The sequence below is a fragment of the Podarcis vaucheri genome (genome assembly GCF_965113315.1).
Source record: "Podarcis vaucheri genome assembly, chromosome: 2".
NCBI classification, from domain to species: Eukaryota; Metazoa; Chordata; class Lepidosauria; order Squamata; family Lacertidae; genus Podarcis; species Podarcis vaucheri.
Window position 1 is genome coordinate 113,152,209 of NC_138760.1, and position 26,647 is coordinate 113,178,855.

Consider the following 26,647-nt stretch of genomic DNA (forward strand, 5'->3'; position numbering starts at 1 on the left):
CTATGCATGCAAACTTTTCATTGCATGCATGTTTTTAAATCTCAGTGATGAGAAAAGACGATTAAAATCCCTAAAACAGATGTACAATTTATGCTCACATTTTAACAGTTTCTACAGTGTCCTTTTTATGTCTTTCTACTATCTTAGTTCCAGACAGTGGAAATCCAGTCTGCTAAATTTGCATTTATTTAACACTCGGGCTCAGTGCAGACCATAGTTAAGACATCCTTTTCACTCACACCTTCCTTCCTTCCTTCCTTCCATTTTTGGACCTGTGAATGGTAATAAGAGTTATGCATGCCCCAGGTTTTTTGGTGTTTTTTTTACTAATAGTCCTTAGCCTAAGGACTGTGCAACTCCACTTTTGATTGTGTTGCAAACTCTGGTTTTGATTTAACCACCTTTAGAGAAAATGCTTCTGTAGGTGCAATGCTAACCCAGGATCATTCAGAAAATGAAGTAAAGGGTGAAGTTCATGCAAAAGGAGAACTGTGTGTAGCCATTGCTGAAGTTTGAGAAGGAGACAAGGCAGTATTACATTTGCACTGGCCTGTGTGCAAATTATGCTGACTTCTGATAGCTCCTTGTTTTGAAAGTTTTTTCCCCCAAGAGCTGCATTTGTTTCTTCCTAATGAAGAGTAAAGTTCCGCATTTCATGGATGCGATTTTAGGACTGCTGTTATTCTCCCTATGCCAAGTTGGGGGACTGACAGTGGGCTTTTAATTTCTCGATGCCTGTCCTTTACTGGGGTGTGTTTGTCATAGCTGTCAACCTTCCCTTTTTTGTGGAAAATTCCCTTATTCCAGCGCCGTTTCCCACTGCTATCCCGGATTGTTAGATACCCCGTAGACTGCCCCCAGGACAGGTGGTCCCTTAATTTCGAGGCTGCTGATCCCTTATTTTCAAATCTGAAAGTTGACAGCTATGTGTGTTTGTGTCTGGATTTGATTTTGAGTTTAGGAATCGGTGTCAATAGCCAGATAATAGCAGTTTGACTTTGCTTTTGCTATGGAGCTAGCAGCAAGATTTGCATCTTGGCCATTCCCTTATCCTCCATCCAGGGATCCTTTACCTCCATGTCCTGCAACGCAAACAGAAATAGAACTGGTTATGTACTGTTTCGTATGGTGGGTAGAAGGGAAATGAGAAATTAAAAAGCAACCAGAGATTCCCAGGTTTCCTAGACCTTTAACTAGACTAACCCTCATTTTAGCCAGCTTCCACACCAGTGGCATTGTCTAAGATAGGAGAAGAAACCCATTCCTAAGCAGTTGTGCTTATCCTAGCCATATAATCAAGCCAGACTAATAATATTTCTCAGTGTATACCACACTGGTTATTTTTCCCTATGAAGAGACAATGTTTGGGTAGGTTAGTAGCAGTGCTTCTAATGCAAAATGGTAAAACTCGTGTTGCTTTTGTGGGACGTCTATCAAGACAATTTGCCATATAGATTTTAATACTTCTCCCAAATATATCACTAAATTATATTTCAGTACGTCATCCCAGACCAAATTTGCGACATTGGCAGGAAAACCTTTCAGTGCTTAAGAGTCGCGTCGCAAACCACTCTCTGAAACGCCGTAGAGTTTGCAGTTTAGTTATGGCTGTGAGTTGTTCAAGATGTTTGAATATATTTTCTTCCAACTTTCTTTGTACTGCTTACAGAATCATATACTGGAAAGCGTTGAAGAGGTATTCCAGAAATCATTTTGCGCTTTTGCTGTACACTTGGAAGTGCTATGAATATGAAATACAGTTTAGTTATTTGTTGTACCGTCATTTTCAGTGTGCTGTTTTCCCGCATTAGCTAATTATGGCACTGAAATCATTGCCCTTATCCATTGTTGCTCTGTACTTTTGCCTTCGTAGTTAACGTTCTTCTGGTTTTTTTTATGTTTTCTAAATTATTTTGAGATTGGGCACAACTATTCCAAAGCATTATCAAAGAGCAGCAATGACTGCTTTATTTCCGAGTCCAGTGATCTGAATTAAAAGATTGTATCATATAGCGATTTAATCTGCTCTTCTCCTTTGCTCATTGCACTTTTCCTGGATATCATTGGTGCTTTTTGTAATTCTATTATTTGTTTAAATGCACACATTTTTGCTTCGCATATAGCTGTATTATGAACAGATATGAACCCTAAACTGTCATACTAGGGAGTAAGTCCTATTCGCAACACTGAGGAATTTACTTCTGAGTAGACATGTTTAGATGGTGCTGCTAATGAATCAGTTATTTAAGCTGCCCACCTGTAAATGCTGACTTGGGAGCGAGTCCTATTGAACTCAACAGTGCTTACTTTTGGGTAGACATGAATTGCCCTGAGAGCAACTAATCCGTAATCTTTTGTTTTCTTTCCAGTGGTCCTTTGTTGTGGCGACAATTACAGAAATCCCACCTGTTCTTTTTCTGCCCAATTTCCTTGTTCAGAGAAAGGTGCTGAGGCCCCTGAGAACTCAAACTGGAGGAACAATAATGGTAAATATTTTGTTTCATTTTCTCTCGCTTCTCTTGATTCTAATTCTAAAGCAATTTTAAAAGGGCAATACACATATTTAATTATTATAATTTTTAGGTCTATAAATAGTTATGCCCATTGGCCTACGTGCTACGAAAGGACAAAACTATCTTCGATGGAAGGAATGTAGGAAGCTTTGTTATACCAGATCTAGTGATGTGAAATTCTCGAGAATAATCTTTTGGAGAATATTCTCATTTAATGAGAATATTAGAGAATTTTCATTTGAAACAGGTGAATGCCACATTAACATTAAATATATTATCATTATATGATAATATATTTCAGTATGTCAATTTCTGGTAAATGGCGCCTTGTACCATTGAATGGTGCTGCAAAAACAAAAGGCTATTACATATAGTTGAAATACATACAAATTCAAATGTTCATCAGATTAAATGAATAGCATTTTTAAAACTAAAAAAAAAATGTTTTCTGTAGTTCACATTTCAGAACTGCCTATGGTGAATGATACAATGGCCAGTAATGTAACTGGATTTAAAAAAAAAAAAATCATTATTCATTACTTAACACTGGCAATATCACAGCTTGGCATACGGTAAAACGGAACGAGTATGAGTGCCTGCGGAATTTTAAGGGAGCGGCTTATATTCGGGTATTGTCTTTTTTTCCTCCCCCCCCCCTTGAATTTTAAAGGTGCGGCTTATATTCAGGCCAATACGGTAAAGGTGGATGTCCATATTTTCAGGGTGTGTCATCCAGCCAGGTAGCATAAGAAATGAGAGGGTTTTAGATCTGGAAGAAGGGGGAAATTATTTGTCATTAATGTGTTTTCAGCATCAGGCCCAGAAAACTGCTTTCTAATAACTTTCCGTATGGCATTTGTGCTCTGGCTTGAATGACTTAACTATTTATGTTTGCTGGACAGATTCTACAACCTTGACCCATGTTTCAGAGTAGACTCACTGAGTTCATTTCACAGAATAGGGACAATCTTCTTGATTTGCTGAATGACGTTTTTCATAGGACGTCATCAGCTTTTGTGCTGTACAGTGGAACCTTGGGTTAAGTACTTAATTCGTTCTGGAGGTCCGTTCTTAACCTGAAACTGTTCATAACCTGAAGCACCACTTTAGCTAGTGGGGCCTCCTGCTGCCGCCGTGCCGCCAGAGCACAATTTCTGTTCTCATCCTGAAGCAAAGTTCTTAACCTGAGGTAATATTTCTGTGTTAACGGAGTCTGTAAACTGAAGCATATGTAACCTGAAGCATATGTAACCTGAGGTACCACTGTACTCGGTAGCAGCAGGTGCCTGAACTCCCATGGCTGTAGGGTTATTATATTTATTAGAAACACTATGGGACACCGGGAGAGTCGCTGGTTTGCTTTGCTTACAGTACATTTGCTTTTTGACACCTGTGCTTTTCCGTGCTTTTGAATCTGAAGCACATCTTTTCCCCCACAGCTTGTTCATAAGTGTATTTATTCAGGAGGAAACATAATTGATCTCACTTAATATTTTCTGTGCCTTGTTTTGGAAAGTCTGATCCAGCATGCTTTCGTTTTGTAAACATTCAAGTTTCCAAGCATTTGGGTATATTATAGAACAATTCAAAACACCCAGATTGAGATACAAGGTGGACACCTCTGTTGCATGAATTTTGAAAATAATAATATAATATAATATAATATAATATAATATAATATAATATAATATAATATAATATAATATAATATAATATAATAATGATGATTTCCCCCTCCCCTTTTTCATTTTTTTTGAAGGCAGGGAAACTGGCCATTGAGAGAGGATGGGCAATTAATATTGGTGAGTAGCAATGTATCTTCTTCCTCTTTCAATGCCTCTCGGCAAAAACTTTGGTCCACATTCTGGTCATTTTTTTATATCTGCCCCGGTTTGTTCATCTTTAGTCTTCACTGGCCACATCTGATTCCCTTATTCTGAATAGGATTCCTTGCAAGGAAAGGGAAAAGTTGACCGCTATGGCAATAGAAGGCTTCTTTCAAGCCTAATTTCAGTGGTGCAGGGGCAGGAGGGGATCCTGCAGACACCAGGGAATATATTTTGGGGCGCATGTGTGCTCATGGCCACCACATTGGTGACCCATAGGCTGAACCACGATTCAGAGTGCCATAACCTTGTGCCTGTATGCTCCCCGCTCCCTAGTCCTCCGATGCGACTCAGGATTTCAGCGGTTTCTGCTTATGGTGAGCTGCAGTTTGCTCTGTCCTCCAGGCTGACAAACTCTGCTTAACCTTAAGGAAGGTTGCTTTTTAAACAAGCCAGCTCCTTCCTGTGTCTGATAATGAAAAGGATATTGAATCTCCTTTTGATTAGAGAAGCTGCCATTTCCCACTTCTTTTTTTAAATACATAGGAGCAAAGAGAGTTTAGACATGCCCAGGTATTCAAAGCTTTGTCCTTTGCAGGACAAAAAGGAGGACAAACAGGAAAAAGTGTATGGTTTATGGTTCATTAATGTTGTTACGGTGCTGGTCAAAGAAGCATGGCTCATAAAACAATCTGCTCTCATCAGCTGCATATCTATATAATCACAATCGTGTTTTCCATGGCGTCTGGTAGTTTATTTAAATACAGTATTCAGATTTTATATGCCTGTTGGCTTTGTCCATGGAGTTTTCTTTAAGATTCCACCTAAACATTAGGAAGAACTTCCTGACAGTAAGAGCTGTTCGACAGTGGAATTTGCTGCCAAGGAGTGTGGTGGAGTCTCCTTTTTTGGAGGTCTTTAAGCAGAGGCTTGACAACCATATGTCAGGAGTGCTCTGATGGTGTTTCCTGCTTGGCAGGGGGTTGGACTCGATGGCCCTTGTGGTCTCTTCCAACTCTATGATTCTATGATTCTATGATTCTTGGCAGGGATACTGGAGTGGCTTGCCGGTTCCTGCTCCAGGTGGATCACGTTTGGTCAAAACTTTCCACTATGACCTGTCCATCTTGGGTGGCCCTGCAAGGCATAGCTCATAGCTTCTCTAAGTTATTCAAGCCCCTTCACCACGGCAAGGCAGTGATCCATGAAGGGGATTTTGATTTTTCTGACCAAACTGCGGGAGGCAATGGAAGACAGGAGTGCCTGGCGTGCTCTGGTCCATGGGGTCACGAAGAGTCGGACACGACTAAATGACTAAACAACAACAAATTCAGATTTACTGTTTCTTTTTCCAGGTGGTGGCTTTCATCACTGCTCAAGTGATAAAGGTGGAGGGTTTTGTGCATATGCTGATATCTCATTGGCTCTAAAGGTATGGAAGATCCACTGCAAAGCAACATCATCATTATTATTTTTTGCATAAACTTAACAAACGTCAGCATATACCTGTAGCCTAAATTTGTTATGAATGAATCAGATAGTGCTGCGTGTGGAAATGGAGTACTATCTCTGAAAGCTGCTGTAATCCTAGTAAGATAGGTATGTCCTAAAAGTGAATCAATGAGTAAGGTGGACTTTGTCTTACTTGGAATGCTGTTGATTTCAGTGAAAGGGTGGACACAGTAATACAGAAACTCTCATCCGAAGTCCTATGAAGTCATAAACGCAGCAGCCCAAAGCTAGAGAATTGGGTTTAGCTGAGGTGATCCAGGCAGTCTCTTATTGCTTGGGGCCAGACCTGTTTAGCTGTAGCCACAGACTACAGCTTCCTTTAAAGCCTTTAAATTATTGCTTAAAGCCTTTAAATCATCGTAAAATGTGACAGATCCCAGATGAATGAACACTGACCTTGTATTTAGCCATTTAACAAAGCACCAAAATCTCTGAGGAGAGCCAGAGAAAAGCTATTTTGGAACCTATTCATGGACAAGTAAATAGTGTGAATCTCATGGAAATGTTTGCAAGGACTTAGTAGTCTGGATCAGGGTGGATTTGATTTAAATCAAATCGATTCAAATCACAATTTAAATCACTAGACTTGATTAAAATCATTTTTTTAACAGAAAGACTCCTTCATGCTTGTATAATCTTAATATTTGCATCCAGATGAAGGTTTCATTTTTTGAATAATAAATTTTCAGAGTAGTTTTTACCGTTATATAAAAATTTTGCTGATTTGGTTATACTATTAAAAATACATAGATAGATAATTTTGAAATTATTGTGAGGTTTAATGTTAACTTTATATTTGGACAACTTTTCTGCTGCACTTTATTGGAAGGAGAAAAATAATCATTAGTAACAATTTAAACAATTTATTTAACTAAAACAATAACATTATAGCATATGTATCTGTCAGGGGATGGTTAGCTGCTTGTGCTTAAAATTGTGCCCCTTCAGAGTTTGTGCGACCCCACAAACCTCTGTGTGTGACAGAGCTCCTCAGACATGTCTGCTCTAGTCACTAGTAGAGTCTGACAGTGGCTGTCTGCGGAAGCGCTTCCAGCAAAGAAGTTCCTTAACGGAAACGCGTCTCCTGGACTCACGACGTGGCAGCTTCCGGCGCAGCATGGGTCTCCCTGCAGTTGCTTCTGACACCTCCCCGCTATTTTCGCTCGAAGTGTCTCTCACCCCTTTCTCTCCCCTGCTGCTTCCTGCCTGGGCTGCTGCGTCTCTCTCAGCATTACTGAGATCCTCCTCCAGAGACCCCGCGCTCCCCCTGCTGGTCCCTGCTTTGGCTGTTGACTCTCTCCCAGTCTCTGGGAGCCTTACCACTTCCCTTTCCTCCGATGTCAGTTCCCTGACATCCACCTCCCCTCCAGGGCCCCCCTCTCCCCCGCCCCTACTTTCTCCTCTGGGCGGTGAGGAGCTGAAACCCCTAAAAGAATCCTCTTCATCTTCAGACGTCTCGAACAATTCCCTCCATCGGTCTTCGTTCCGACTCGCTGAATCCTCCTCCACCTCGGAATCAGCGAACCCCTCCAACTCTTCTTCGTCGTCGGTGGTGGCGAAGTATTCCCTCCGGAACCTCGCCACTGGCTGGGGTTTTCTAGGGAATCTCTGATGAAAAGTTTCAATCAAAACCTCGTCATCTACCTCCTCTGCCCTGACCCAGGTGTTTTCCGACTCCGGCTCCCCTTCCCACATTACCAAATACTCTACTTGCTCTCCCCTCCACCTGGAATCGAGAATCTCCGCTACATGGTAGCTGTGTTCTTTTTCCTCCATAGCTGGTCCCCTATTGACCCTCCCCTCTCTGTCCCCTATATACGGTGACAGCAATGATCTGTGGAACACTGGGTGCAACTTCATGTGGTTCGGTAACCGGAGTCTGAAAGCCACTGGGTTGACCTGTTGCGTGACTTCAAATGGGCCCAGTCTTTTGGGTCTTAACTTCTTACAACCTCCTTTAAATGGTAACCCTTGGGTGGACAGCCACACCTGGTCCCCCACCCTAATGCTTTCCCCTTCCCTTCTGGTTTTGTCTGCCTGCCTCTTATATTCCTCCTTCGCCCTGTTTAAATTAAGTTGGAGCTGGCGATGGATCGCTTCCATTTCTTCAACGAACTGTTCTGCGGCAGGAACGCTCCAGTTCTCCCCCTCCCCCCCTGGGAAGGCTCGGGGATGACACCCGTGATTGGCCAAAAAAGGGCTCATCCCCGTGGACACGTTCTCTGCATTGTTATAGGCAAATTCTGCCAACGCCAGCTTCTCCACCCAATCATTCTCTCTGTCATTCACATAACACCTCAAATATTGCTGGAGGACACCATTAGCTCTTTCCGCCTGCCCATTGGTTTCTGGATGACGGGCAGTGGAAAAATTCACCTCTACATGCAATAAGCTCATGAGCTTCCTCCAGAACCTGGAAGTAAATTGTTTCCCTCGGTCCGAAACCACCCTCAAGGGGGCACCATGCAACCTAAACACATTTTCCACAAACAATTTAGCGGTTTCTTCTGCTGTGACCGCATGTGAGCAGGCTATAAAGTGGGCCATCTTGGTTAACAGGTCTACCACAACCATAATGGCTGTCTTCCCTTTGGACCTGGGCAGATCAGTCATGAAATCTATTGCCACTGCCTCCCATGGTCTTTCCGGCGTGGGTAGTGGTTCTAATAAACCTGCCGGTGCCCGCCTCTCCCCCTTGGCTCGTTGACATCGGTCACACCCTCTCACATATTCACGCACATCTTCCCTGACCTTGGGCCACCAGAATTCCCTGGTAACCAGCCACATGGTTTTGTGTTGCCCAAAATGCCCTGCTGTGGGGCTATCGTGCAGTTGCTTGAGTACCTTTTCCCTCAATTCCCCTTCAGGTATGTATAACGCTCCCTTGTAGTACAACGCCCCGTTTCTCTCCTCAAAACCCCCGGGTTTGTCTCCCTCCCTCCTGAGACCCCTGAGTTTGTCCTGGGCGTATTCATCCTGCACCGTTCCCTCTACCAGTTCCCTTTGCCCCACCAAAGCCGCCCCACACACCCAGCGGTCCTCGGGAATAACATGGGTCTCTTCGGGTGCACCCTCTCCCTCCAAATATTCAGGTTTGCGTGAGAGAGCGTCCGCCCTAACGTTCTCCGGGCCTGGTACGTAACAAATCTCAAAGTTAAATTTGGAGAACTCCTGGGCCCATCTCAACTGCCTTTGGTTGAGCACTCGCGCAGTTCTCCAATACTCTAGATTCTTATGGTCCGTGCACACTTGCACCTTCTGTTGTGCACCAATTAGTAGGTGCCTCCATCTCCGGAAGGCCTCATAAATCGCAAGAAGTTCCCGGTCGTGCACCGTGTAGTTTCTCTCAGATTTGTTCAGCTTTCGCGAAAAGAAGGCACACGGTCGCCACTCTGACCCCTCCTTCCCCGGCTGCAGAAGAAGCACCGCCCCTATGGCTCTGTCCGAAGCGTCTGTTTCGACCCTCAGCTTTTTTTGTAAATCCACATGTAGAAGTTGTTCGTCAGAGGCGAAGGCCCTTTTCAGTTCCTCAAACGCTCGCTCCGCCTCCCCCGTCCAAACAAACTTCTTTTTGCTGCTGAGACAGTCCGTGATGGGCGCCGTCAGGTGGGCGAAGTTTCGGATGAACTTACGATAAAAGTTTCCAAACCCTAGGAACCTCTGCACATCCTTCTTGGTCTTGGGTGTTTTCCATTCCAGCACCGCTTGAACCTTGCCGGGGTCCATGGCCAACCCCTTGTCTGACAAGCGGTACCCCAGGAATTCCACCTCCTTGGTATGAAACTGACACTTTTCCAGTTTCACCCACAGTCTGTTGGCTTGCAGCCTGCTCAACACTTCTCTGACGTCTCTCACATGTTGCTCCTCATTCTCCGAATACACCAACACGTCATCTAAGAAGGCCACGCAATTCTTGTAGAGCAAAGGCCCCAGTACATGGTTCATAAAGGCTTGAAAACACGCGGAGCCTGTTTGTAATCCAAAAGGCATAACGAGGTATTCAAATGCCCCCAAAGGGGTGAACATGGTGGTCTTCCATTCATCCCCTTTCCTTATACGTATCAGGTTGTACGCCCCCCTTAGGTCCAGCTTTGTAAAAATCTTTCCTTTTCGCACCCTGGTCAAAATATCATCAATCCTGGGCATAGGAAAAGCCGCCGGCTCTGTCACTGCATTTAGGGCCCGAAAGTCACATACCAGCCTCGGCTTGTCCGTGTTTTTTTTATCCACAAAAAACACTGGGCTACCCCCCGCTGCCTTGGACTCTCTGATGAAGCCTCTCTTCAGGTTCTTGTCAATGAACGCTCGCAATTCCTGCATCTCCCTGTCTGACATGGCATACAACTTGCCTACAGGAAGCTGTGCTCCAGGGAGTAAATTGATCTGGCAATCAAAGGGCCTATGCGGGGGTAGTTGGTCCGCTTCCTTCTCGCTGAACACGTCGCTGAGATCAGCATACTGTGGTGGCACCTTCCCCTTCTCCATCACTTCCGTCCCTGCTAGGGTGGCTTGGGCCCCTGCTGACCCCTTTTCCGCCCTGCAGTGTTCTAAGCAGTGTGCGGAACCGAAGGAAACCACTCTTTGATGCCAGCCCACCAGCGGATCATGTAGGGCTAGCCAGCTCATTCCCAAAATAATGGGAGCGCCTCCCAAGGTGGCCACATTAAACGCTATCAGTTCTGTGTGCCTTGCCACCCTCATTATCATTGGGACGGTCTGCAAGCTGACGCCTCCTCCCAACAGTTCCCTGCCATCAATCGTGGTCACCTGCAGGGGGTTGCTTAAAGGGATAGTCTGTATCTGGTGTTCAGCAGCAAACTCCTTGCTCATGAAATTGCAGGAGCTGCCTGAGTCCAACAGCGCCTTTATTTTTAGGGGGTGTCCATTTTGCAGCTCTAGCGACACTTCAATCACTAGAGCAGGTCGAGGAGCTTCTGGCACTGGCACTTGGGGAAGGGGCACTTTCACTGCTCTTTGGCCTGGCTGCAGTGCCCTGCTGGCAACCAGGCGTTGGCTTTTACCTGCTCCGTTTCTCCCTGCTCTTCCCCCTCAACAGCTCCCACCATCCCTTGCCATTCCTTCCTCTGGGGGCAGACTCTGGCAAAGTGGCCTGGCTGTTGGCAGAGATAGCATTTCCGGGCTCCCTTTCCCTCCTTCTTCGCCCCCTCACTGGGCTTTGAAACTGCGCGCGCGCGGGCTGTTCCGATTTCCATCGGCTCTGCCGGCGGGAAAGCTGGCTCAGGAATGTCTGGAATGCGTAACTCCTTCCAACGTTCCCCTCTCCCTTCCCGCCTCTCCAAGGCTCTTGCCTCCTGGCGCGCTCCAATGGTCAGCGCAGATTTGGTCAGCTGATCCATAGACCCCGCCCTGGGGCTCCTGGCCAGCTCGTCTTTCACAGCTGAAGAAAGACCTTCTTCAAATAGCATCTGAATGGGTGCCGCCGATAAATCCCACCCCAATCTGTGAATCAGCATGGTAAATTCAGTCCAGTACTCACGGACAGATCTGCTTCCCTGCTTGCAAGCCATTAGCTGTCTGCGTACCGCCCCTTCCTCAATATCGCTGGAAAACATGATATCCATTGCACGAAAGAATTTCATAGTGTCCTTTAGGATATCGTTGTGCGTTGCCATCAGGGGTCGAACCCAGTCCCGCGCCCCCTTCTCAAGATGCCCAATTACGAACGCAACTCGCGATTCCTCATCAGGGAACTCATCAAACTGCACATTCAGAGCATATTGCATCTCAGTCCTAAAGGCATAGTAATCCTTGGGGTCCCCCCCAAACTTCTGCACCAATCCTGGTACCTTTCTGGGGAACTGAGTGGTTCTCCCCTTTTTGTCAGCATCCTGAGCCCTTCTCTCCTCGAGCCTCGCCGTCTGCAGCGCAAGTTGGACCTCCAGAGCTTGATACCTTTCTTCCAAGCTTGGACCAGCTCCAACCCCTGCGTCTCCGGTTCCAACTGGGTTGCTCATGATGCTTTCTCCTGCACAGGCAGCGTACAGAGACTGTCAGACTGCTGTCAGGGGATGGTTAGCTGCTTGTGCTTAAAATTGTGCCCCTTCAGAGTTTGTGCGACCCCACAAACCTCTGTGTGTGACAGAGCTCCTCAGACATGTCTGCTCTAGTCACTAGTAGAGTCTGACAGTGGCTGTCTGCGGAAGCGCTTCCAGCAAAGAAGTTCCTTAACGGAAACGCGTCTCCTGGACTCACGACGTGGCAGCTTCCGGCGCAGCATGGGTCTCCCTGCAGTTGCTTCTGACACCTCCCCGCTATTTTCGCTCGAAGTGTCTCTCACCCCTTTCTCTCCCCTGCTGCTTCCTGCCTGGGCTGCTGCGTCTCTCTCAGCATTACTGAGATCCTCCTCCAGAGACCCCGCGCTCCCCCTGCTGGTCCCTGCTTTGGCTGTTGACTCTCTCCCAGTCTCTGGGAGCCTTACCACTTCCCTTTCCTCCGATGTCAGTTCCCTGACAGTATCCATCTTGGTTAACTGATGTGGTTAAGCGATTTTTAATTTTTTTAAACTTAGACTGAGTTTTAGCACACATGAAAAACTTAAATCCTTATTTCCGGATTAATATTTTATATATATATATATATATATATATATATATATATATATATTTGCTTTCGTAGATTTTCACGGGTACAGGAATGCACCCGAAGACACCAAAACCTGCATATATATATATATATATATTATAATATAATATAACTTAAATCGAAAACTATCTTTAGAAAGATTTTTGCTCCAAAAGCATTTTATTTTAAAAATCTGATTTAAATAAAAAAAACCCGATTTAAATAAAAAAAATCAATTTCTTCTTTATTTCTTTTCTCTGTATTCCAGTTTTTATTTGAAAGGATGGAAGGAGTTTCTAAGGCAACTATCATAGACCTGGATGCGCATCAGGTGAGTGATCAAATGCAAAAAGTTTAATTCGAAACAGAACTCCTGAATCACGTAACGGCAGCATTGTGCCACAAAGTAAGTTGACTTATACTGAACGAATTGCAAAAGGAAAGCATATATAGGAAACTTGATATGTGAGACTATTAATCTCGGCGTCGTGGGTTTCAGCTCCACATTGGACAAAAGATTCCTGCATTACAGAGGTTGAACTAGATGGCCCTTGCAGTCCCTTCCAACTCTACAATTCCATGATTCTATGATAATGGAGTGGCATTTGGGGGAAATTTTGAAATCTGCAAAATAGGGAAATAGTCAAACTTCCAGTGGGAGCATATTGCACATATCGACAGGGGCCCAAAGAACCCCGACCAGAAGCAGAAAATGTATTAAATGTATTAAACCGTAGCTAAGCACGGTCATTTCTGAACCTACTGACCCTCAGATGTTGTGGACCACCTCTCCTAGCAGCTGGGAGTTGTGAGTCGAGGACCGTCCACCCGCACAGGAGTATACCGTATGTTCCGACGTACAAGATGACTTTTTATCCCTGGAAAATCACCCAAAAGTCGGGGGTCATCTTATACGCGTTGGGAAGGAGGAGAGGGAGGCAATGAGCAGAGGCGCCCCTTCTGCTGTCCCTCCTCCTCCCTCCCCACAGAAGGGGACGCGGAAAGTCCTTGCGAGCGCGGCGCTCGCCCGCCCACCTTGCCTCGGGCTGCTGCTGTGATGGCAGAGGCCGCGGAGGGATGCGCGCTCTGCCCCTGGCAGCGCTCTATAACTCTAAAACTCTAAAACTGAACAGCAAAAGTTGGAGGTCGTCTTATACGACCAGTCACCTAATACACCAGAATCTACGGTAATAAGACACAAGGGCACATTATTTTAGGTTAATGGGCAAAATTAGGCCACAACCTTTATTGGTTACAGCATGTGAGTAGTATTGACTTAGGCATTGGATGAAACAGCAATACCAGACTCCACCCCGCACAGCTGGGAGTCATATCAGGGTTAACAACCAGTGGGAGGAGCTTGTTGATGCAAATACAACTGGAAGCTTCTCCATGACATCACCTGGGGTCGTGCCATGGCCCTAGCCACCAGCAGGGCATCGGACAGGATCCACGACTGCCGGATTCCTTTAACGGAATACCCAAAAGAGGAGGGGTAGATGATGGCGCATACCCAATCCTCCAACACAGCACACATATTCCAATGCCTAACCGCCAACCGAGTCAAAAGGCTCACCGCCAATACCCTCACTGCTGCAACCAATTCCTAATACAGTGGTACCTCAGGTTACATACGCTTCAGGTTACAGACTCCGCTAACCCAGAAATAGTACCTCGGGTTAAGAACTTTGCTTCAGGATGAGAACAGAAATTGTGTTCCGGCGGCACAGCGGCAGCGGGAGGCCCCATTAGCTAAAGTGGTGCCTCAGGTTAAGAACAGTTTCAGGCTAAGAACGGACCTCTGGAACGAATTACCACTGTACTTCTGATGATGTCTGCCAACCACACATCATTCCCTTGATCGGAAAGACGGACGCAGTTGTCATGAAACGGAAACACATTGCTGAATGGGATGTCAGGGTGTGCAATCACGTGGCCATTCATATACAGTGGTGCCTCGCAAGACGAAAAGAATCCGTTCTGTGATTCTCTTCGTCTAGCGGTTTTTTCGTCTTGCAAAGCAAGCCCATTGACGGATTAGCGCTATTAGTGGCTTTTAGCGGCTTATCTGCTGATCGGATCAGCTGATAAGCGGCTTAGTGGCTTAGAAAAAGGGGGGGGGAACCCGCAGGAACTCGCAAGACATTGTCGTCTTGCGAAGCAAGCCCATAGGAAATTCGTTTTGCGAAGCACCTCCAAAACGGAAAACCCTTTCGTCTAGCGAGTTTTCCGTCTTGCGAGGCATTCGTCTTGCGGGGTATCAATGTATAGCAGCTTGCGGGCCACCACACGATTCAAAAGTTTCCTGGATTTGTCAATAGGTTATGACTGCCACGCCACGCTCTTCTTTTCAGAAGAGAGGACCAAAACACAGTTGTTTCTGGGAAGAATACAGCCAGTTCATCAAAGTCCTTCTTAATGTGCAATAACAAGCATGGCCATTTCTGAACCTGCTGACCCTCAGGTGTTGTGGGCCACCTGTCCTAGCAGCTGGGAGTTGTAGGCAAAAACATCTAGAGGACACCAGATTGGGGGAACCTGGTTTATAGCGTGAGATGAATGTGCCTTGGGCTCAAATGCTTCTCTGTTGTGTCTGCAAGGAAGCTTTCACTTCTGTCTTTGCTTAGCCACGGGTTGTCATGTTGTCAGAACTGACAGACCGTTGTTAATGTTAATTCTGGGTTGCTTGAAGCCAACTTGAAACCTCGGGTTAATTCTCCCTCCCCACCTAAAGAGGGTTTTGCAGGAGCAGTGCTATATACCGCTTCCCTGTTTTGCACACCTCTCTGGCTCATTGTAAGTTGAGCACAAAAGGCCTCGTTCCTTTGGAGCAGAGCAAACAAAGGAAATTTTAAAAAGGATTACAGTGCTTGTGTTTCAGCTGCAGCCAGGAAGCGAAGGGAGGGGAAACCAGGGCTTTTAAATAGAATGGGGGAATGGTAAGGACTGTGAAGTTAAAGTGATCTATACCAGCTGGGGTTGAACTGAACTGCTTCTCCACCTCCCTCCTTACAAAACCCCCACCCAACCTCTCTCACCACCAAGGAAATATAATAAACAGAAAGCAAACCTACCCAAGTGATGCAGACATAGGCGCCGACTCCATGGGGCCTGAGGGGGCTCGAGCCCCCTCAAAAAAAATTGGGGGGGGCTCAGCCCCCCCAATAATCTCGGGCGCCCTTCCAGCAGAGCGCCGCCGCCGTCCCCCGCCTCCTCCCCACCTGCTCCCTCGCCAGCCAGCCAGCCAGCCAGCCGCGTGCCCTAGTCAGAGAGCCCCGGCCGTCCCCCGCGAGATTAGGGAATCCCCGGGGGCGGGGGCTCCTGCCTCGCTGCTTCGCAGCACCACCGCCACTGCCAAGGCACTGCCGGGGGGAATTTCCTTCCTCCTGGCGGTTTCAGCTCGCCCTCTCTTCTCCGGCTAGCCCCACGTTTCCCGCATATCAGCTGTTCCGGAGCTGATTAATAGGCGCAGCACGCTCTCCCCTATTCGCTCACGAGGGGGCGGCGCCACTTTATTTGCATATTCATGAGCTTATTTGCATATTCATGAGCTTATTTACATTTCACAAGCTTTCCCGGGCCCCCCCAATATTTTTTATAAGTCCGCGTCCCTGGATGCAGACATAACCTCTCTCCCAAAAGTATAAGAATACAAGTTTATCACTTCTCTCCCCCTCCCCGCTTTTCTTCTTCCCCAACCTTATTCTGTATACAACACTAATGTCTCACGTCATATGTAACTGGTACAGTGGTACCTCGGTTTACGAACAGTCCTGTTTACGAACTATTCGGTTTATGAACTCTGCAAAACCGGATGTAGTGTCCCAGTTTGCGAACTTTAGCTCGGTCTAAGGACGGAATCTGAACGGTGGAAGGGCACCGGCAGCGGGAGGCCTCATTAGGGAAAGCACGCCTCGGTTTAAGAACCGATTTGGTTTAAGAACGGACTTCCGGAACGCATTAAGTTCAAAAACTGAGGTACCACTGTATATAGAAAAGACTTCACAACCTGAGAAAAGAGACAACGCACATACTTTGGTAAACCCAGAAAATCTTTAATAATATTTTTTTTAAAAAAAGAAACCAAGTGGCAATAAATGAGCTGACAAATAGAAGACAGAGAAAGCAAAGGATCAGTGGTTTTGATGACTGCATCATTTGAATGATCTGCTGAAAAATGAGTCTTTAAGTATTCACTGTTATAGAAAACTTCTAAGAAGATGAGACTTGAAAAATGGGAAAATACCACTTTGAATCTAAATTGTATGTAGACTCCCCACCCCCCACAAAAAGAAATCTGCCAGATTAGTTATAGTATATGGAGAAGATAAGGAAAACATTGGGTATATTAAACTTTTAAATGTGTGCCTATATCCATATCTGTATCTTCATATTTGCATATTATTTTACGGCATAATAAGCATTATAATACCTTGTGCACTCTTTTCGTAAGGAGCAAAAACAAATAGTGAAATTCCATTAATCTATGTTAATCACTAATTGGGCTTGATTTGCATTAACTGGGTGTTGGTAAACTTACAGGGAAATGGCCATGAAAGAGACTTTATGGATGACCGAAGAGTGTATATTATGGACGTTTACAACAGGTATATTTATCCAGGAGATGGATTTGCTAAACGTAAGTGGGTGATCTCCCCAGCTTTTGTGACCTTAAAACAATTCAAAATAAAATTTGCCAATAGAGGAATTGCCCTTTTTACAATTGAAATGTTGCTCTCTGGTGAATGAAACTATTTGCTGTTTCCCCCCCACCCCCCATTGCACTGTTCAGATATTTGAAATCTCTGTGTGAGACATCCCTGGGATCACAGGGTGTTGGGTTTTTTTTAGAAAGTGGTATGAAACTTTTTTAGAAACTTGGGACATGCATTCACAAGTTTTCTCTCTGCTGTCTTAGGCTCACTCTTATTCCAGATTTTAAAAGTGGGGAGAATACATGGATGCTGTTGTTGGCACCCGTCTCGGGTGACCATGGAGGACTGACTTGCCTTTTGAGGATGCTAGCTTGACTAGAAAGGGACGTGGGTGGCGCTGTGGGTTAAACCACAGAGCCCAGGACTTGCCAATCGGAAGGTCGGCGGTTCGAATCCCTGCGACGGGGTGAGCTCCCGTTGCTCGGTCCCTGCTCCTGCCAACCTAGCAGTTTGAAAGCACATCAAAGTGCAAGTAGATAAATAGGTACTGCTCTGGCAGGAAGGTAAATGGCGTTTCCGTGCGCTGCTCTGGTTCGCCAGAAGCGGCTTAGTCATGCTGGCCACATGACCCGGAAGCTGTACGCCGGCTCCCTCGGTCAGTAAAGCGAGATGAGCGCCGCAACCCCAGAGTCGGCCACGACTGGACCTAATGGTCAGGGGTCCCTTTACTAGCTTGACTAGAATGGGGAAGGGAAACCAGGATACACTGTACGAAAAAAAATCCAAATATCTCAGCCAGGGATGGCCAGCCTGTGACTCTCCAAGATGCTTTTGGACTGCTAGTCCAGCAAGGAAGCGGCTAGTTATGGTTTGACTAGGACCAGAGAGCCCAGTGTCCAAATGACTGTGAGGCTCAGTTCACTGATTTTGGGCCACTTATCATCTCCCAGCCTCTTTTGCAGCCCAGGTCGTCACGTTCCTTTTTAGCAAGAGAGGAAGGGAATAACAGTGCGCATCACCCCATGCATAGTTCTTGGTAGAAGGGTGGGAAGTAAATGTAAGAAATCAATAATAAAATATTTGATGTTGTAGCATTTTTATAAGATACAGTGCTACCTCTGGTTACAAACGCTTCTGGTTATGAATGCTTCAGGTTATGAACTCCGCTAACCCGGAAGTAGCTGCTCCTAGTGGCAAACTTTGCCCTAGGATGCGAACGGAAATCACGCGTCAGAGGCACGCGCACAACAGGAGACCCCATTAGTGAAAGCACGCCTCAGGATAAGAACGGTTTCGGCTTAAGAACAGACCTCCGGAACTAATTAAGTTCGTAACCAGAGGTACCACTGTATATTGGACCTCGTCTTTTGTACTTTGCTGTAGCTCATTTATAGGGATGTGGGTGGCGCTGTGGTCTAAACCTCTTGGGTTTGCCGATCAGAAGGTTGGCGATTTGAATCCGCACAATGGGGTGAGCTCCTGTTGCTCTGTCCCAGCTCCTGCCTACCTAGCAGCTTGAAAGCACGCCAGTGTAAGTAGATGAATAGGTACCACTGTGGTGGGAAGGTAAACAGCATTTCCGTGCACTCTGGTTTCCGTCACAGTGTCCCGTTGCGCCAGAAGCGGTTTAGTCTTGCTGGCCACATGACCCAGAAAGCTGTATGTAGACAAACGCTGGCTCCCTCAGCCTGAAAGCGAGATGCGCACCGCAACCCCATACTCGCCTTTGACTAGACTTAACCATCCAGGGTTCCTTTACCCTTTACCTTATAGCTTATTTACTTTGGGTGGCATTCAATGAAGCTTTACTTAGATTAGACCCACAGAAAATAATGAGCGTGACTAAGTCAGGGCTGTTAAGTTCAGCAGGCCTTCTCTGTGTAAAACATAGTTGAATATCACCCCATGGGTGGAAGTCAAGGTTGTGCTCTTCCAAACATGGTAGCTATCCAGACAAAATGTGTCGCCCCCCCCCCGCCTCACCCATTCCATGCTCTTCTGGGGGCTCTCCTGCCACACCACCAGCCACTGAGGGCTGATAAGCCTGGAAACAAATCCCACCTGTTGATTACTAAAATAACACAGAGCTTGTAATGGAAGTCTGACTCAATATCAGAAACTATTTTACCTTTATTCCACACCCAAATCATTGATATATATGATTCATGGTAACTTTCAGGAGCCATAAGGCGGAAAGTTGAATTGGACTGGGGCACAGAAGACGCAGAGTATCTTCAGAAAGTAAAAACGCACGTGGAAGGTGCACTGAACGAAGTAAAATCGGACATCATTGTTTATAATGCCGGAACGGACATCTTGGATGGTGACCCCTTAGGAGGCCTGGCTATTTCACCTCAGGTTCGTAGCACACAGAGTATAGTCTCCTCTAAAATCAAAGTCCGAGTTTGGACTGAAGAGGAGACTTGATCACCCTGGGTTCCAAAATGATTTTATTTACTCCAGCATATATTATGATGAAACCATAAGCTAAAATGGTTTATGAACCACAATGAAGTTCAGCAATGTGCTTCCTTTTTTTGTGTAACTGCAGGGGATTATCGATCGCGATGAAATTGTGTTCAGAGCTGCTAGGAAACACAGAATCCCTATTTTGATGGTGACCTCTGGAGGCTATCAGAAGAGGACAGCAAGGATTATTGCAGATTCCCTTCTCAATTTGCATAGCCAAGGCCTGATTGAGAAGGAGACTGCCTTTGGTGAAGCTGGAGGGGCCAAGGTAGAAACGATGCATGGAAAATAAAAGGGAGATCGGCTAACTTGTCACTGCAGAACGAGGACGTTGGGGTTATTGTAGAAGGAAACTCTTAATTGTTTAATATTTAAACCGAGAGACAAGAAATGCTCCAGTTCTCGTAGAATTAATATATTCTAATGGCGAAAGATAATTAATTTGCCTGTACTTATCAGCAGCAGTCAGTGGTCCCACAAGGAATACCAACAGATTATGTTTCTCTCTCTTCCAGTGCTTTTAAATGCTGCTTTTAAAAGATTAAGACGAGCATAAATTCTGGATTTGGTTATTTCTTGCTGTGGCCAGAGTGGTAAAAAACACTAATATTCTTTGTTACAGTAGTCCGTTTTTCTTTTCAAAAGAGAATTATGTAATATCTTAATTTTTTAACTTATTTATTTTCTTATCTGGGAAACCTCCATCCGGCTTAATTTTTCAAAAGAAACAAGACAATTCCAGCCAGATGGGCAGGGTAGAAATAACAAAGTTATTAAAATTATTATTTATCCAAGCTCCACACAATAGTAAAATACATCACAATCCCCATCCATAGCTGCAGTCAAAAGACCGAAGTATTGGTATGAAAAACTAATAATTTCAAAACAGCCAGTAAACAACAACACCCTAAACCAGGCATCCTCAAACTTGGCCCTCCAGATGTTTTGGGACTACAACTCCCATCATCCCTGACCACTGGTCCTGCTAGCTAGGGATGATGGGAGTTGTAGTCCCAAAACATCTGGAGGGCCGAGTTTTGGGGTGCCTGCCTGAAACAGTCTCAGGAATAAACCAGAGGAAATAAAAACAGCCAGCTGAAAACTTTAGTAAACATCTGTGTTTTTTGCCCGCCACCTGAAACATTACAGTGATGGGTGCCTGACGTCCCTCACCTGGTTGGAAATAACTTTATAGTCTGGCTGTCACCAGCTGTGCTTCATGGAGTTGAGGGATATGGAGCAGGACTTCAGGTGCTGACTGCAGCATCTGAGGAGAAACACACAGGAAAGTAGGCTTCCTTCCAAGGGTACAGCATTTTGTTTAGGCGGATCAGAGAACCCATTTAAAACCAGCAACGGAAGTGTTTTTGAGGAATATTCCCCGGCTATTGCAAACGTAAGGAGGTTATGTGCATGTTCTGAATTGCAGCAGGGGCTACTGTTCCCCAAGCAGATCCATGCTTGACTGGGACAATTTATTTATTTTTAAAACAACCCTAACAGGTTTCCCCTGTTATCGTGAAGTGATTGTAATTATGCTTCACTTTAGTACACCTGTGGTTCTCTGCATCACAAGGTGAGAGAGATAATTTATTACGGTCGGAGACCAGCATATAAAACACCCTTGGGGGTACAGTCACAGAAGGAAAACAAACCATTAAAACGTTGTACAACAATAAATTTAAAAACAATGTACAACAATAAACAGCCGCAGGGAGCTGACCCAGAGTCACCCATAGAACCGAGTTTGGGGATTTTCTTAACGAACTAGTTTGAGTTGGGAGATGGTCTGCGCCTACAGATCTGTACACAAAATCTGGTGACCATCTTCTGATCTTTGCCTAACAGGAAAAGGTCAATTTTTTGCTTTTCCAGGAGGTCAGCGAGCCTCACCAGTAGGGGATCAATGGTCTTACTACCTGCCTCTTCATAAAAGGGACATCTAAAGAACAAGGGCTCTGGGCTTCCCATCTCCCCCAATGAACAGGCGCAAAGTCTGTGAGCATATGGGACTTTTTTGAAGGCTCCTTCCAGGACCGGTGAGGGCAGGGCCGAGCTTCTGGCGAGCGTAAAGGCCCTTCTTGCATTTTTAGATACAAGAAAGAAGAGAGATGCTGCCGGTGCGGCTATATATCTCTTGATTTCTCCAGTTTTATCACAAGGTGGCAGAATACTGTTCTTCAGCTTTAGCACTTCTTGTACATCTGACGTCGAAATATATTGGAACATAACTGCATGCCACGAAACCTCCTGCTTTATCCACCTGCCAGACGATCGGTGCATTTCCTCACCACAATGGCATAACAATCTCTTGCTGCCTGGCTGGTTTTTGTAGTTGTAGTTGTTTGCAACTGAGAAGACACATATTTATTTATTTTCTGCTTCAGGTGGACACAGCAAGTCAGAACTGACCCTGGGGTTTAAAAGTGCACAGCTAAAACCTCCGCTCGAATTCCCCATGAAATCGACTGGAGGTGCACTTAAGTAATTCATCCGATTCCCCTTAGGACTTAAATGGCCTAAATAAATAAATAATAATACTTATGGATTGTGCCTCTCAAGACTGGGTTATCCAGGCACTCTTTATTTTTCTAAACGAGGAGGACTGGTGTGATAATTACCTGCAATAGATTTCGATTGTAGATCTCTCTTCATGTTAACCTGTGACATTATGTGGTACTACTGTATAATATTATGAGCAGTGATGTCTTGAAGCATATATAAAATAGTTACAAGATGTAAAATAGATAAAATAATCAGTTTACATTTTTGTCTGTACACTAGGATTCTTTTGGAACTGTCCTCAAATTCTGTCATCTAATTTTGAGTGAACGCTGAAATAAAAAGGGGTTTTTAATCTTACTCTTTTTATTTTAAAAGTCCGTTTTTTAATAACACGGCTGGGGAACTTCTGTTGTTGGATTACTCCTATCAGCCCCAGCCCAGCTAGCACAGCCCAAGTGATCAGGGATGATGGGAGTTGTAGTCCCAACATCATCTGGAAGGCCAGAGATTCCCCACCCCTGAATTAAATAAAGGTTTTTACTATATGAAAAGTGAGGCAGTCTGTGGAGCTGAACTTTAAATTGATTTGGGGAGCCTCTCCTTCAGTAGGTGGTAGGTAAAATGTGCCTCTTGGCTCACCAGCTTTTATCAACCTTACAGCTGCGAGCAATAGCTAAAATATAGTGTGTTCCATACTAATGTTAACATCAAATGGATTTGAATGGATTGCTGAAATAAGCTACTAACCCGCTCCGCCAGCAATGCCAAAGCTGTAGTTTTATAGCCATTTTACAGAGAAGCAAGTCCCATTGTGCTCTTCTGAGGTAACAAGAGCAGAATCCCATCCCTTGCAAATGTGAAAAAATATGTTGTGAATATATATATACACACCAAATCAAAACAAACTTACAAGCTTGGGGGCCTTTTTTTAATTCAACAAGAATTTGCCGCAGGTGTCGGGGGTCGTTCCAAAAGGGTTGTTTTGCACAAAACACTTCGCATTTGGAAAGCGTATACTTTTTTTTTTACTCTCAAGTTGCATACAGATCCACTGCTAGTTTATGGCATGTTTAAAGGATATATGTGTATTTCAGTGATAGAATAATCAGCTTTTCATAGTACTTGAACAATGTTACGATGTAATATAAATACTTGCTGTGCAATCTTATATTTGTCTACTCAGAAGTAAGTCCTATTGAGTGAATGGGCGTTGCTTCTAGGTGAATAAAGAATACGATTGCAGCCTTAAGCTCAGTTACTAATAGTTTTCACCCTGGGCAAGGTAGCTGTGGATGAATTTCTTAACTTGCTGTGATTTTTTATTTTAATGAATTTGACACTGGGTTAACATACGTACCGACTAGCAATACCGACATTTGCACTTTCTTCTAACGAGAATGTTTAAAGCACTATTAAAATATTGAGATGTATTTTCTACACTGTCTAATGTGTTACCTAGAGCTATTATCATTTGAAATATTTTTTTAATAATACGTTTACATTTGTATTGAGCTTAAGCACAGTAATGCCATGTAGCATACGAAAGATAACGTTTAATGTTCTTATTTATGGATAAAATTAAAACAATGCTAATTTTTCTGCCGGTGTATTTTCACTTCTTCAGCTTTTCACGAGGACTTCCTTAAAACCCAGGACCAGATTACTTGTTGCAAGAGGAGCCTCAGGCTATATCCACACCCTTATGTTTAACTACATTTAAAGCAAGCAGCTTCCCACAAAGAATTATGGGAGATGCAGTTCTGCTCTTTAATAATCAGGCCCTGCTTGCTTCAACCAAGGCATTTATGTGGCTGAATCTCAATGTGTGGCTTGAACCAAGATAAAACTACCGTATTTTTCGCTCCATAGGGCGCACCAGACCATAGGGCGCACCTAGTTTTTAGGCTTGCGAATAGCTGCCTGAAGAGCGAGAGGGGTTGGTGCGCACCGACCCCTCTCGCTCTCCAGGCTTCAGCGAAAGCCTGCATTCGCTCCATAGGACGCACACACATTTCCCCTTCATTTTTGGAGGGGAAAAAGTGCGTCCTACAGAGCGAAAAATATGGTATGAGCTACAGCCTTCCAAGCAGTATGCAGTGAGTTCCTGAGCTATGTACCCACTAACAGGAATACTGTTATGAGTGTAGGATCTTCCATGCAGAAATTCAGCATCGTTTAAAAAAATAAAATACAAAAAGACATCCAAGACAGGTTTCTCACCCCTTTATTAAGACAGCTTGCAAGGGTACATGGAATTAAAAAGTATGGGGGAAGAGAATCAACCATTGGTATTTATTTAGAAAAAAAAGTAAAAGTTCTGTTCATTCATACAGAACAGTAGTAGAACAAGGGGAAATGAAAAGTGCCCATCAAACAACAAAATTAAATTTTCACATTTACTCATGCAAGCAGCAGAGGATTTTTATACAGTGGCGATGGGAATGATTACGGTATAGGCTTCCATCGTGGCATGAAAATGACACAGAAGAGCGTCCATGATGAAAATAAATTAAAAAAAAAACAATTTACAAGAGACGTGTTAAATAATTTAGCAACTATGAATGAAACATTTGCAAGACATACATTTTTTACATCATTGTCAGAACAGTAAACAAGAGAAAAAGACAATAAATTCACTGCAACAAAGTAAGGCAACTTATTTGAAAACGGCTGTTATGGTTAAGTGTTATATGCACAGTAAGCTGGCAGAATGTGAGCTTGCAATGGAATCAAAAAGTATTTTTCAATTACAATTTGATCTTTTAGACTATTCAAAACCAGAGTTAAAATGCCAACTTTGCCATTATGTGGGAAAATACGAAATATTCCCTATTTCCCATTAATGCGAATATTAATATGTACTGTATATTAAAACTTCCCCACCTACAAAACTTTAAAAAATCCTTTTGTAATGATTGAACCTTAAGCTAACAAGCTGTACAGTTACTCGAAACTATTGCTTGAAATGTATTAACAACCAAAGCCAAAGATAATATTTAAATTTGTTGCGATTACAGAAGAAATTCGGTCCACATTTATTTGTCAGCGTCTTGTGGAGGAACTTTACCCATAATACATTGGATTTATTTTTTTTAGGAATGTGTTCACAATAAAAACAGTAATAGATGCAGCCATTTGATCTATGTAGATCAAATAACATTATTTGAATGGACATTGCTATGATGATCAACACACAAACTTAGGAACAGCTTTTTGAAATTTTGAAAACAAAGTAACTTACTCAGTAAAGCATATATTAATTGCAGCCTGTTTTATAAAAAGCAAATTTCATGACGTACTCTCAGCTTTAATGAACTGTTGACCAGTTGTAAGAGTGTTTAGTCCAGGAGGCATAATTACACTTTGATAAATTGTCTGTCTGGTAAAGTAGCTATCAGACTTGAAACTCTGATTGTAAAAACCATTTCTTTGATCCACCATCTATGGTTCCTCTCATGAAGGAACACCATCAAGACCTGTTTTCAATGTAGTACAGTGGTGCCCCGCAAGACGAAAAACTTGCTAGACGAAAGAGTTTTCCGTTTTGGAGGTGCTTCGCAAAACGAATTTCCTATGGGCTGGCTTCGCAAGACGACAATGTCTTGCGAGTTCCTGCTGGTTTTTTTCCCCCTCCCCCCTTTTTCTAAGCCCCTAAGCCGCTTATCAGCTGATCCGATCAGCAGATAAGCCGCTAAAAGCCGCTAATAGCGCTAAGCCGCTTATCAGCTGATCCGATCAGCAGATAAGCTGCTAAAAGCCTCTAAAAGCCTCTAATAGCACTAATCCTTCAATGGGCTTGCTTCGCAAGACGAAAAAAACTGCTAGACGAAGAGAATCACAGAACGGATTCTTTTCGTCTTGCGAGGCACCACTGTACTGAACAATGGTTTAGTAACCTGTGGCCACTCCAGATGCTGAACTACAACTCCCATCATTCCCTAACCATTGGCCACACTGCTCCAGCAGGTCAAAGGTCAGCCACCTGTGGCTTAGTGCTACTTCAAAGAAGCGTACTGGGTTTACACTCCCTTTCCCTGACCTCCAGCACAACTGCAAATTAGCCAGTTCATCCTGGGATGGGAACGAAGAGTTTTGAAGTATGGTTTATTGAAACAAACCCAACATCAAACCATGGTTTAGCTTGTTCACAAACCGTTCATTAAATTAACCAGAAATACTCTCCCTGCCCTGGTTGATTCAGAGACGCAAAAGATTTAAGATCAGTTTAAAACAGAATGTGGGTGATTTTGATGTTTGAGCCGGCAAGATAATGGGGAAGGGGGAGGGGGAAATTTAAAAGCCCACAGCTCACTTCCAACTCTTTCACAAGGCATGAGTTTAGCATTATGCCCCCAAACTGAAGTAGCCCATTATTTGCTATCAAAACAAAGCAGTGATGGGTTAAAGTACCATCAATCTACTTTATCCATTACAATGAATAGGACAAGGAATACTAAATGACTGCCTAAACCAGGTGTCCTCAAACTCAGCCCTCCAGAGGTTTTTGGCCTACAACTCTCTAGCTAGCAGGACTAGTGGTCAGGGATGATGGGAATTGTAGTCTCAAAAAACATCTGGAGGGCCA

General features: G+C 44.3%; 1 protein-coding gene and 2 long non-coding RNA genes across 5 annotated transcripts in view; 1 reads left to right on the forward strand and 2 right to left on the reverse strand.

Annotated features, from left to right (window-relative positions):
• Positions 1-23,665, forward strand: part of HDAC11 (histone deacetylase 11) — a 30,299-nt gene extending 6,634 nt beyond the window's left edge. Inside the window, exons 4-11 of one of the 2 annotated variants that reach the window (XM_082210433.1) lie at positions 1,670-1,696; positions 2,370-2,486; positions 4,273-4,315; positions 5,695-5,771; positions 12,702-12,764; positions 16,976-17,072; positions 19,268-19,446; positions 19,640-23,665. In XM_082210433.1, coding sequence (XP_082066559.1) covers positions 1,670-1,696; positions 2,370-2,486; positions 4,273-4,315; positions 5,695-5,771; positions 12,702-12,764; positions 16,976-17,072; positions 19,268-19,446; positions 19,640-19,849 — 813 coding nt within the window. In that variant the 3' untranslated portion in view covers positions 19,850-23,665. The remainder of the gene's footprint in view (positions 1-1,669; positions 1,697-2,369; positions 2,487-4,272; positions 4,316-5,694; positions 5,772-12,701; positions 12,765-16,975; positions 17,073-19,267; positions 19,447-19,639) is intronic. The other variant, XM_082210434.1, reaches the window with a different exon arrangement.
• On the reverse strand, positions 5,683-15,519 carry LOC309525462. Of its 2 annotated transcripts, XR_014216310.1 has the most exons (3): positions 14,912-15,519; positions 13,201-13,220; positions 5,683-5,785 (listed from the first exon to the last, which is right to left on the reverse strand). It is a non-coding gene; the product is annotated as an uncharacterized lncRNA (long non-coding RNA). The 2 variants fall into 2 exon arrangements; XR_014216311.1 differs by lacking the exon at positions 5,683-5,785 and having other exon boundaries at positions 12,766-13,220.
• A 2,511-nt stretch (positions 23,666-26,176) lies between the features above and the next one.
• The window catches only part of LOC309525446, a 35,071-nt gene continuing 34,600 nt past the window's right edge, over positions 26,177-26,647 (reverse strand). Inside the window, exon 2 of the long non-coding RNA XR_014216291.1 lies at positions 26,177-26,571. This is a non-coding gene — a long non-coding RNA (uncharacterized lncRNA). The remainder of the gene's footprint in view (positions 26,572-26,647) is intronic.